General features: G+C 38.1%; 2 protein-coding genes across 8 annotated transcripts in view; one reads left to right on the top strand and one right to left on the bottom strand.

Moving 5' to 3' along the window:
• The window catches only part of aff2 (ALF transcription elongation factor 2), a 408,692-nt gene that overhangs the window by 719 nt on the left and 395,805 nt on the right, over positions 1-12,168 (bottom strand). The window contains exon 21 of the mRNA XM_087281430.1: positions 1-213. This exon is cut by the window's left edge and continues 719 nt beyond it. Coding sequence (XP_087137556.1) covers positions 92-213 — 122 coding nt within the window. The 3' untranslated portion in view covers positions 1-91. The remainder of the gene's footprint in view (positions 214-12,168) is intronic.
• On the top strand, positions 5,649-10,960 carry LOC141377503 (uncharacterized). 7 transcript variants are annotated; one of them, XM_087281477.1, is made up of 4 exons: positions 5,649-5,832; positions 5,990-6,421; positions 6,481-6,874; positions 10,067-10,960. In XM_087281477.1, the coding sequence occupies exons 2-3, from the start codon at positions 6,101-6,103 to the stop codon at positions 6,673-6,675; spliced, it is 516 nt and encodes a 171-aa protein (XP_087137603.1). In that variant the 5' UTR covers positions 5,649-5,832; positions 5,990-6,100; the 3' UTR covers positions 6,676-6,874; positions 10,067-10,960. The 7 variants fall into 7 exon arrangements, with proteins under 7 accessions (XP_087137603.1, XP_087137602.1, XP_087137606.1 ...); XM_087281476.1 differs by having other exon boundaries at positions 5,649-6,421; XM_087281480.1 differs by lacking the exon at positions 10,067-10,960 and having other exon boundaries at positions 5,990-6,057; positions 6,189-6,542.

Raw genomic sequence — 12,168 nt, 5'->3', positions numbered from 1 at the left:
CAAAGATGGTGGAGGTAGTGATGAACGGTGGGGAAGAGAGTGAGAGAAAGACAGACAGAGAGAGAGGAAGAGCACAGTGGAAGCGCCAGCACTATAACAAATGGGCCTCCAGCCGAAGCCAGTGCAGTCCTTGGCGTATGTAGCGCACCAGTTCTGTCATGCTGCTGTGCTGCGTCAATGGTTCCATTACTGAGTCCAGCTCCACAAAGAACTCTGACAGAAGAAAAGAGAGAGAGAGAGAGAGATCGTTAGCATAAAAGGAACTCCATTTTTACATATAATTGCAGCTGTTAACCTTTTTTGCCATTAAGTGCTGTTTTAAATGTGCTATAAAGCAGATACAGCTTGCTGGCAGAGGCTTTAACTAAAACTTACTGACCCAAATCCTAAATCCAAAAATTTCACATGGCCGCCATTTTAAAACGTGAAAGTGAGGCTGCGGGGACCTGGATCAGCACTATAAACATTGCAACAATATGCTGTGATCTACAAACCCCAAGCTGCGATTTCAAAATGCAGATGTGGCGTAGACATCACTTTAATATCATTCAGTTATGTTTTTGCTAGTGTTTTTCATCAACGTTTAACGCCTTATGACTAAATAAAGGGCATCAACATGATCGTGCACACAAACGTGCAAAAAAACGTCTATTTCCCGTAAATTTTTTTGACCATTAGGTGCTGCTGAGCACTTTCTTAAACTTAAATGTTTAAAAAAGCAGGAAATTCTGTATCATGACAGGTCTAATATAGTGAAAGAATCACTTTATTAACTTGAGTTTGATAAATGGCATCTAAAACGTGTGTTTGGGAAGGAAAACGTTAGCTAACTAGTGCCATTTCCCTTAACTTAGCTGAAAATGAGGTCCGATATCCCTTTTTATTTTCACTATCCATTTAGAACAGACCCTTCAGTCACTTGGAAGGTGGTGAAATTATACATTTGTGTCACTTTCTCTTCGCTGGTAAGACATACAGCCAGATACACAACGTTCCTGAATGACTTCCGGGTTTTATCGCACTGCAGCCTTGATTTCACTTTTTAAATGGCGGCCGCATAAAATCAGTCTATAGAGGGCTCAAAAAAGTGGAAAATGAACTAGCTGATTCTAATTAAAATAACATTTAAATTGTGTGTGTGTGTGCATATATCAATAAATACAAAACTTGTTAGGATTTTTTTTTTCTGAGAACTTCAATTAAATGATATTTATTCAAATAAATATCATGAACAACTGATTTCATTTTAAAATAATTTACACAATGCAATACTGAATTTCCACATTGTGATCCCCCACCCCCCTATGCAGACATATTGTTTTTCTTAAATGAATAATCCATAGTTTATCACCAAGTAATTTTCGCTTTGGCCTGGCATGGTTAAAATATGCATTTATCGGCAATACCGATTTGCTGTATATCATGCTTCACTAATTTTAATGCTCAAAGGTAATGAATTGGTTATAAAAAAGTATTCTTGAGTATCTAAAAGAATTTTGTGAATCTTTTAATTAATTCAAAAATGTTTTCAAATCCCTGAATTGATTTTTATTGTACATGCTGGGATGTCAAGTCATGTTTTGAGTTTCTCCATGAAAAAATTATTTAAGAGTTCACATGTACAGATATTTGACTGAATAGAATATGCCTATTTAGTATGATATCTGGGGAGAGGGTTCCAAGCTTGGAGAGAGTCCTCGAACTCATGTAACTTATCTTGTCAGGAGAGAGAGAGAAAGAGATAGGGATTTTAGCGCAAAGTTAGTGGGAATCAGGTTTATAGGTGTAGAGTTGGGGTGGCTATTTATAGGGGCTTAGTCTTACACTTATTGGATAATACAATGATTGTCAATAATGAATTAGACTTGTCAAAACATCTACACATGCCCAAATTTTGTTAGACACGTCACTAATCAAAAAGGATAGAGACCCAATTAAATCCAGTACTGGGAAACTAAAGTCTGATGCATGAATGTATTTAATGTTCAGAAGCAATGGCAGTAAACTTGAGGCGGACATAACCACAAGTTGTTCCCACAAGAGTTAATAGTGTTTACTCCACAGGGAGGCTTTCAGTTCAGTCGGATTCTGATTTTAATCTCATTTCAATTACAGATTCAAATCCAATTGAAACCATGGAATCTAATTGCCAAATTGGCCACACTATTAATCTCTGCTAAACATAGCACTTGAATCTGAAGCCTCAGTCAAATCACAATTTTTTTTTGTTGGTTATAAAAGTCACTATGTCAGATTATGCAATTCATTTTGATAAAATCTTGACTTGTCGTAGGTAACAAATGTGTCAGACTACAAGTTCCTTCAAGATCAGCCATCCTGTGACGTCTATAATAAGCGTTATTTTCCAAAGCAGTCACAAGTGTTGCTAAAACAATATTTCTTATCTTAATTTCATATGTTATCTTAATTTCAATGTTTTTTTAAATCTTATTTCAATCCCAATAAACTCTGATGTTTGCTGTCAACTAGGCTACATTATTTAAGGACATTCGTTATCATATTGATAGGATCAAATGTATTTCTTTTTTAAAATTCTTCTTTTAATTGTAAATGTATATTTTCTAGCCATGGGAGTAGTGGACAGGCACAAACAAAAATATAATTCATATATTTTTCTTGGAAAAAGTTTTTTTTCAAATAAATTTTGTTTGATATAATTTGTATCTTAATTTTAATGTATTTTTTGTTGGTCGGTTATCTACCAGATAAACAATAAAAACAAATAACATGTGAGGTGAAGCGCATCAAAACCAGTTCGCTATATGCTTCAGCGGCAAAACACAAACTGGTTTGTTAAATAAAATTATATCTAGTCTAAATAAAATGAAAGTGAAACCTTCACAGTTTCAGGAAACCTATATTAAACTGTTTTTGTTGTTAATGACAAAATCATCCATTGCTGGCGACTTTTAATTGAATTGGTTTAATCAAGTATTTTGAGTAAGTAGGACATGCTTTTACAATGTATTTGCAGCACTGAATGTGTTCCAAAATTACTTCGGAAGAACAAAATTGGTCAGAAGGCTGAAAGAACTCAGAAACTTATTGTGAGAATAGAGATGTCTGCATATTTGTGCCAGTTTGTCAAATAAAATTGCTCAAAATACCTTACAGTTTTTCTCCATTGGTTTGACTCTTGTCTTGAAACAGAAATTTCATTCCCAAGATTCTAAGATCATTTGGCAAAACAGTGTTACAGTTTAGCACAACACTATAGCTCACTTGCAAATGCTCATACCTTTCCCAAAACAGTTCACTCATGTATCAAAACTAAATGTCCTTCTCATTTAAACAGTCAGTGCTCCCAAAATGCTTCGTCCCTTTAGCATTATGCAAGCACTGCAAGTCAAAATGTTTAGATGTTTTGTCATTATGGCACAAGACCACTAAAATATCCCTCATGTCCACCTTACAGTCTTAGCCCAGTCCTTCATTGACAAGACTGTACTGTTTTTGTCTTGCTAACAGAATACAATTGTGTATAAAACTGAAAAAAAAAAAGAAATAGGATTTTAGGGTAAGAGTAGCCTCCAAGGTTTGACGTCACACATTGCACTCATACTGCCAAGGAAATGGTAACTCCTTTTTTTATTATAATGATCAACCACACACAAAATTACTTCCATATATCAGAGCAAAAATAACAAATAGCTGTGATAAATTGTAATCAAATGTTCCAGGGATTCACTTTATTCTACTTTATGGTATTCATGGTATTGTGGTCTTGACTAATTTTGACAATTGAACAGACTATTGTGCATGTAATGACATCTACAATAAAATGACACTGACACATTATGAAAATAACAACCATTAGACTGAGAATTACTGATCAGTTTAGATCAACAAGATGTATTCACTTGGAAATTGTGCTAAATGTAGGCTATCTGTACTTAATCATTTGCAAAGATGTACTTAGAAATTTGCAATTTAATTAAATGAATGAGAAATTCAATTCTGTTGTGAACAATTGCCAAGTGGTTTCGAGGTTTGTCCATGTTGTATTGAGAATGTAATTTCTGTTTCAAGAAATGAGCCAAACCAATGGAGAAAAGCTGTAATATTTTAGAGAACATAGAAAAAGTTAGCATAATAAATGATTGATCTTATATCCACCCAAGACCCACCCAGAAGTAAATATGAAGCCTATTTGATTACCTGACCCGTGAATTAAAGGCAGCACCTGCAGATATAACTGAGAAAATTTGTGTTCCAATTTCCCATATAATCCATGTGATGCAACTTCACGTGAAAAAAGGGGAAAAATAAAACATGCTAGACTTTCTGCGATGGTGTCGTGTGCCGTCGCAGACATGGTATCGGTTGTCTTGAACTATGTCACATTACACATGGAGAAACAATTAAATGTTGTGTCACGATGCCCATTTGTTGTTTATGAATCCCTACGACACCCTACGTCAAGGAAATTGTGCTAAAATCGTGACAAAATCGTGTGATCTGCCCGGGGCTTGAGGCGAAAAATTTGTAACTCTCAGAAAACTGCCAAAACTGCTACTTATTTCTTTTTAGAAATTAACATATTTAAAACATTTAATTCCTATTCATCTTTACTTTTTCAAGGGCTCTAAAATCAAAGAGAAACATCAGTGTGAATCTTTTTAAGTTAAGCCTGAAGATAACGCAAGTATCTGATGACATCACTGCCACCTACTAATGACTGCAGCAATTAGCAAACACACGACAACAACAGACTTCAGAGTCATGGTTATGCCTGAGGACCCGCATCTGAGCTGATACAGTCATAATTAGCCAATCCCGCTATCATTCTGACCAAAGCTCAGACCCAGCAGCCTTGAACTGCGTTCATTTCCAGGAAAGACACTGAGGAGGGGTAAGTTTATTACTGCTGATTTCTGAGGCGGAGGAGACCTCGTACAACACGCAGGGTCTCAGAGCGTTTTAATTAGTCTTCTCCAGAGGACACACTGAGAGAAAGAGAGGAAATGACAAGCCACATCAGATCTCCAGTGCAATTAGCATAGTGGCTTTTTCATTTCTCTGGTGGTCTGTATCAAATGTTGAGTCACTGATAATGCTGCAAGTGCGAGAGGTGAATTTCTTACATAACAAAGATATATGACAGCAGAGACAAAGGAGATTTATACACAAGGGAGCAGTTTTAAGGGAATTATTAAAAGTAACAGCTACTTTTGTTTCTTTATTTCATGGCAATTTGTACGATTTAATTTGCATGATTAATACATTTTAGTATGATTTAGCTGGGTTTGAGAACACAAACTGTTAATTTTTTTTTCTTATGAATGAAATCATATAAATTTGTGCAAATTAGACACTTTAGCTTTTTTATAGTGTTGATATTTGCCAAAAATTTGACTATATTGCACATATAACCCATATTTGAATAGAAACAATGCATTTGAAAACATTTTACTGTCACAATAAGCCTGTTTATTTTTAGTGGCCTATTTCCACTGAGTGGTACGGTACGATTCAGTACGCTTTTATAGCTGTTTCCACTGTCAAAAGGTACCAACAGGCAACCCGTACCATACCACTTTTTGGGTACCCTTCCAAAAGGGTACTTAGCAGGGTACAGTTGGCACCTTTAGTTTGAAGGCTTGATTCTGATCTGCGCATGCTCGAGTGACGTCACTGGCGTCACTGTCTCCGTTCGGTCACACACTGTGTGCTTGAAGTTTGGACTTGCTATTTACTCGCAATTTAAATCTTAATCATTAAATTCTTCCTCATTCGCTAAGTATTTGTCTCTCCTACTTAGGGTGACCAAACCCTTAATACATTTATACAAACAAAACTGCTTTAAAAACGGTCTGTCCCTCGAGCATCCGCCTGTTGTTTGTAGCTTTAGCCTGCTAGCGCCGCTGGTCAGCTAAAGCTACCGACCTCTTTAACCATACACTTTTGACTTACTGGCTTTGCTCTTTACCCCGTAAAATGTCGCTTCCGTCTCTGTCCTTGTGTGCAGGAGAAGCATCGATGGAGGCGTTGGAGCTGGAGCTGGAAGAAGTGGAGTCCCAGATCCGCGCGCTGGTGGTAAGACGGTCGCGGCTACGGGAACGGCTTCTCGTCGTACCTAATGCTAAGGCCGTCTCATCACCTAAGGTACGTGGAAATTACAACCACATCATTCCCTCTACCTCAACCCCGCGTCCTTCTCTGTCCAGGCCCAGCGCACCCGGGGCGCGGCTCAGCCAGGCGTCGTTCACGCCGACACCCGGCTACCACGGCGCCTGGGTGCAGCCGCGCAAGGTGCTTCCCAGATCCCGGGGCAGAACGTCTCCGCCTGTGTTCGAGATCTCCACGGAGAACCGCTTCTCCCCTCTCCGCGAGTCGGGTCCCGATGTGGCCATCATCGGTGACTCGATCGTTCGTCACGTCCGTGCCGCCTCCTCAAAAGGTAATAAAGTACGTACTTTCTGCTTTCCTGGTGCCCGTGTGAGAAATATTTCTACACAGATTCCAACCATCCTGGGCGCTGCCGAGAGCCCTGGTGCCGTTGTCCTCCACGTGGGGACAAACGACACCGGGCTCCGGCAGTCGGAGATCCTGAAGAAGGACTTCAGGAGCCTGATCGAGACGGTTCGACGCACCTCGCCCGCCACGCAGATCATCGTTTCTGGGCCGCTTCCTACCTACCGCCGAGGAAATTAAAGGTTCAGTAGACTTTTAGCTTTGAATGAGTGGCTAATAACATGGTGTAAAGAACAGAAATTGCTCTTTGCTAATAACTGGAATCTTTTCTGGGAGCGTCCTAGGCTCTTCCGTCCTGACGGCCTGCACCCCAGTCGAGCCGGAGCTGAACTCCTGTCGGACAACATCTCCAGACTACTTCGCACCATCTGACTAGCAGGTAAAAATTCACAAAATTCACACTATAGCCACTTAGACTCTTGTTCACCCCACTTAAACATCAGTAACGCATATCTGGCGAATCCTATAGAGACTGTGTCTTTTCCTCGTATTATTAGATTAAGAAATAAACGTACTGTGTGCTCCAGGAAAAATCTAGTAAGAATCAAACCAGAAAAACCAGTAGAAAGTGAAAATACAAATTTCGTAAAACTTGGTCTCCTAAACATCAGGTCACTTGCACCTAAAGCACTTATCATTAATGAAATAATAACAGAAAACAATCTTAATGCACTCTGTCTCACTGAAACCTGGCTGAAACAAAATGACTATATTAGCTTAAATGAAGCAACTCCTCCAGGATTCTTATATAAACATGAGGCTCGTCAAACTGGTCGTGGTGGTGGAGTTGCATCAATCTTTAGTGATTTCCTTAATATTAAACAGAGAAACGGACTTATGTTTAGCTCCTTTGAAGTATTATCGCTTAATGTTCAGCTTCCAGATACTATACAAAAACCTATGTTATCTCTCGCTTTAATCACCATATATAGACCCCCAGGACCCTATGTCAAATTTCTAAAAGAATTTTCTGATTTTATTTCTGACTTACTAGTCAAAACTGATAAAATGCTAATTGTAGGTGACTTTAACATCCACATAGATGACGCTAATGATACATTAGGACTCGCGTTTATGGATTTAATACACTCACTTGGGATAAAGCAAAACGTTGTGGGTCCAACCCATCGCTTAAAGCATACATTAGATCTAATTCTGTCTTATGGAATCGAGGTTATTGACGTAGACATTATACTACAAAGTGATGATATTACAGATCACTACCTCTTACTATATAAGCTATGTTTACCTGAAATCAGCAAACCCGCTCCAATACTCCGCCCTAGTAGAACTATTGTTCCGTCAACTAAAGATGAATTTATAAATAACTTACCTGATCTCTCTCTATTTCGTAATGCACCCGCAAACTCAAATGATCTTGATGTAGTAACCAGCAGTATGGATGCCATCTTTACTAGCACACTAAATACTGTGGCACCCATCAAATTAAAAAAGGCTAGAGAGATTAAAACTATACCATGGTATAATAGTCATACTCGTGCGCTCAAAACAGCAACCCGCGCCCTGGAACGTAAATGGAAAAAAACTAATTTAGAGGTCTTTAGAATTGCGTACAAAGACAGTATGTCCAGCTATAGGAGGGCTCTAAAATCTGCCAGGACCGAGCACCTGCGCAAACTGATAGAAAATAATCATAACAATCCTAGATTTTTATTTTAACACCATCTCTAAATTAGCAAATAATCGGTCATCCTTGGAACAAACTACTCCACCGCAAATTAGTAGTGATGATTTCATTAATTTTTTCAGTAATAAAATAGAAGGCTTTAGACAGAAAATAGGAGATGCCAAACTTTCTGCACCGGCTTATACTCCAAATCCTGTAAATATTTCATTAAATCATAATAATAACCTACACTGCTTCAAAATCATAGAACATGAAGAGTTAGTAAAAATTATAAATAGCTCTAAACCAGCTACGTGTATGCTGGACTCAATTCCAACAAAATTACTGAAAGAGCTGCTACCTGCTATAGGAGAACCTCTTCTTAACATTATCAACTCTTCTTTATCTATAGGCCATGTTCCAAACTCTTACAAGCTAGCTGTTATTAAGCCTATTATTAAGAAACCGCAACTAGACACCAACAACTTAGCTAACTATAGGCCTATTTCTAATCTTCCATTTATGTCTAAAATACTAGAAAAAATTGTTTCCACTCAATTATGCTCTTATCTGCAGACGAACAATATTTTTGAAGTGTTTCAGTCAGGTTTCAGGGCTCACCACAGTACAGAAACCGCCTTAGTGAAAATAACCAACGATTTACTCTTAGCTGCTGACCGAGGGTGCGTCTCGCTATTAGTTTTACTCGATCTTAGTGCAGCATTTGATACCATTGACCACAATATCCTCATAAATCGCTTAAAGTCTACAGGTGTCCAGGGACAGGCTCTACAATGGTTTAAGTCATACTTAACTGACCGCTACCAGTTTGTGAATCTTAATGGACAGCCTTCACAAATCTGCCCAGTAAAGTATGGGGTGCCTCAAGGATCAGTTTTAGGCCCTTTACTGTTTACAATTTACATGCTACCACTGGGAGACATTATTAAAAGACATGGGATCAGCTTTCACTGCTATGCAGATGATACTCAATTATATATTTCCACTAAACCTGACGAGACGTCTGAACTTTCTAAACTAACTGAGTGTATCAAAGACATCAAAGACTGGATGACCAACAATTTTCTTCTCTTAAACTCAGACAAAACAGAATTATTACTTATTGGGCCTAAATCTTGCACACAGCAGATCTCGCAACTCAATTTACAATTAGAGGGATACAAAGTTAGCTTTAGCTCTACTATAAAAGATTTGGGTGTCATATTAGACAGCAATCTAACTTTTAAAAACCATATATCCCATGTCACAAAAACTGCCTTCTTTCATGTGAGAAATATCGCTAAATTACGAAATATGCTATCCATCTCAGATGCAGAAAAGCTAGTCCATGCTTTTATGACTTCGAGACTGGATTACTGTAATGCTCTATTTGCTGGCTACCCAGCATCCTCTATTAACAAACTTCAATTAGTACAAAATGCAGCAGCCAGAGTTCTGACCAGGTCTAGAAAATATGATCATATAACCCCAATTTTATCCTCCTTACACTGGCTGCCTGTTAAATTTCGTATTGAATTTAAAATATTACTTCTCACCTATAAAGCTCTAAATAATCTAGCTCCTGTTTATCTAACCAACCTTCTGTCTCGCTACGAACCAACTCGTTCCTTAAGATCTCAAAATTCAGGGCTTCTAGTAGTACCTAGAATAGCAAAATCAAGTAAAGGAGGTCGAGCCTTCTCTTTCATGGCTCCTACACTCTGGAATAGCCTTCCTGGTAATGTCCGAGGCTCAGACACACTCTCCCAGTTCAAAACTAGATTAAAGACCTATCTGTTTAGTAAAGCATACACTCAATGCATCACCTAGCGGGTTCCACACAGGCTTCTGCATCTTGCTTATATACACTATGAACAGCAGCTATGCTAATTATTCTCTTTATTCTCTATTTTCACCTGGGGATACTCATCCCGAGGTCCTCAGATTAGGCGGAGTCACTGATTGGATCCAAGACCAGCGACGTGATGATCCCAAGGATTCCATATCCGGGACCAGGCCATATCCTGAGCTGCTGCTGCGCTGATGGTCTTGGGGAGTGGAGAACATGTGTCTGATTCCAGCGACGCTCCAGGGACAGATGAGTCTTCATTGAGGCCATCTTCCAGCATAAACCACGGCGAATGAAGTTCTGCACAAGACTTTTGGCCAGCGGAGAAATTAAAATGGTCGTGCCCAACTGAGTCTGGTTCTCTCAGGGTTTTTTTTCTTCACTCCCATCAGGTGAAGTTTTTTTTTTTTCCCTCTCCGCTGTCGCCACTGCCTCGCATGGTTCAGTTCAGGATTGGTAGAGCTGCGCATCGATGAATTTGCTCTTCAGTGTTTGAACTCTCAGTAATGATTAAATCACACTGAACTGAGCTAAACTGAACTGAACTGAACTTAAACACTAAAACCTGAACCACACTGTTCCAGTTACTATGACCATTTATGTGAAGCTGCTTTGACACAATCTACATTGTAAAAGCGCTATACAAATAAAGCTGAATTGAATTGAATTGAACAACAAAAAGGTACTAAACGGCAGAGCAGGACGCGCAGCTGAACGCTATTGGTTTACAGAGAAACATCACACATTGCACTCATACTGCCAAGGAAATGGTAACTCCTTTTTTTATTATAATGATCAACCACACACAAAATTACTTCCATATATCAGAGCAAAAATAACAAATAGCTGTGATAAATTGTAATCAAATGTTCCAGGGATTCACCTACTTTATGGTATTCATGGTATTGTGGTCTTGACTAATTTTGACAATTGAACAGACTATTGTGCATGTAATGACATTTACAATAAAATGACACTGACACATTATGAAAATAACAACCATTAGACTGAGAATTACTGATCAGTTTAGATCAACAAGATGTATTCACTTGGAAATTGTGCTAAATGTAGGCTATCTGTACTTAATCATTTGCAAAGATGTACTTAGAAATTTGCAATTTAATTAAATGAATGAGAAATTCAATTCTGTTGTGAACAATTGCCAAGTGGTTTCGAGGTTTGTCCATGTTGTTTTGAGAATGTAATTTCTGTTTCAAGAAATGAGCCAAACCAATGGAGAAAAGCTGTAATATTTTAGAGAACATAGAAAAAGTTAGCATAATAAATGATTGATCTTATATCCACCCAAGACCCAACCAGAAGTAAATATGAAGCCTATTTGATTACCTGACCCGTGAATTAAAGGCAGCACCTGCAGATATAACTGAGAAAATTTGTGTTTATGTCAGCAAAGACAAAGGAGATTTATACACAAGGGAGCAGTTTTAAGGGAATTATTAAAAGTAACAGCTACTTTTGTTTCTTTATTTCATGGCAATTTGTATGATTTAATTTGCATGATTAATACATTTTAGTATGATTTAGCTGGGTTTGAGAACACAAACTGTTAATTTTTTTTTCTTATGAATGAAATCATATAAATTTGTGCAAATTAGACACTTTAGCTTTTTTATAGTGTTGATATTTGCCAAAAAATTTGACTATATTGCACATATAACCCATATTTGAATAGAAACAATGCATTTGAAAACATTTTACTGTCACAATCAGCCTGTTTATTTTTAGTGGCCTATTTCCACTGAGTGGTACGGTACGGTTCAGTAGCTTTTATAGCTGTTTCCACTGTCAAAAGGTACCAACAGGCAACCCGTACCATACCACTTTTTGGGTACCCTTCCAAAAGGGTACTTAGCACAACAAAAAGGTACTAAACGGCAGAGCAGGACGCGCAGCTGAACGCTATTGGTTTACAGAGAAACATCACCAGCGCGTACACAAGCCAGGAGAATGAAAACAAAGGAAGCTCCATTTTTAAATACACAGCCGAGACATTACATCGTAATAATATATACATATATTAATGAGTCATGGTCGACCCGAGCTTAAACAAACCTTGTCATCAACTTGATCTTAAATAGCCACAAAGCCAAGAATAAGAGCAGAATCTACCCTGTGAGCTGTAGTTGTTTACAAAGCCATCTAAAGAGCTTCAATTTCTCTATATTTGAAATAACGA

This window comes from Danio rerio, chromosome 14 (assembly GCF_052040795.2).
Source record: "Danio rerio strain M-AB ecotype USA chromosome 14, GRCz13ab, whole genome shotgun sequence".
In the NCBI taxonomy this organism is placed as follows: Eukaryota; Metazoa; Chordata; class Actinopteri; order Cypriniformes; family Danionidae; genus Danio; species Danio rerio.
This window is presented reverse-complemented; position numbering and strand designations above follow the sequence as displayed.

What these genes read in the sequence shown, in the direction of transcription:
- LOC141377503 (XM_087281474.1), top strand. Translation starts at nt 5,959, where the DNA reads ATGTCGCTTCCGTCTCTGTCCTTGTGTGCAGGAGAAGCATCGATGGAG.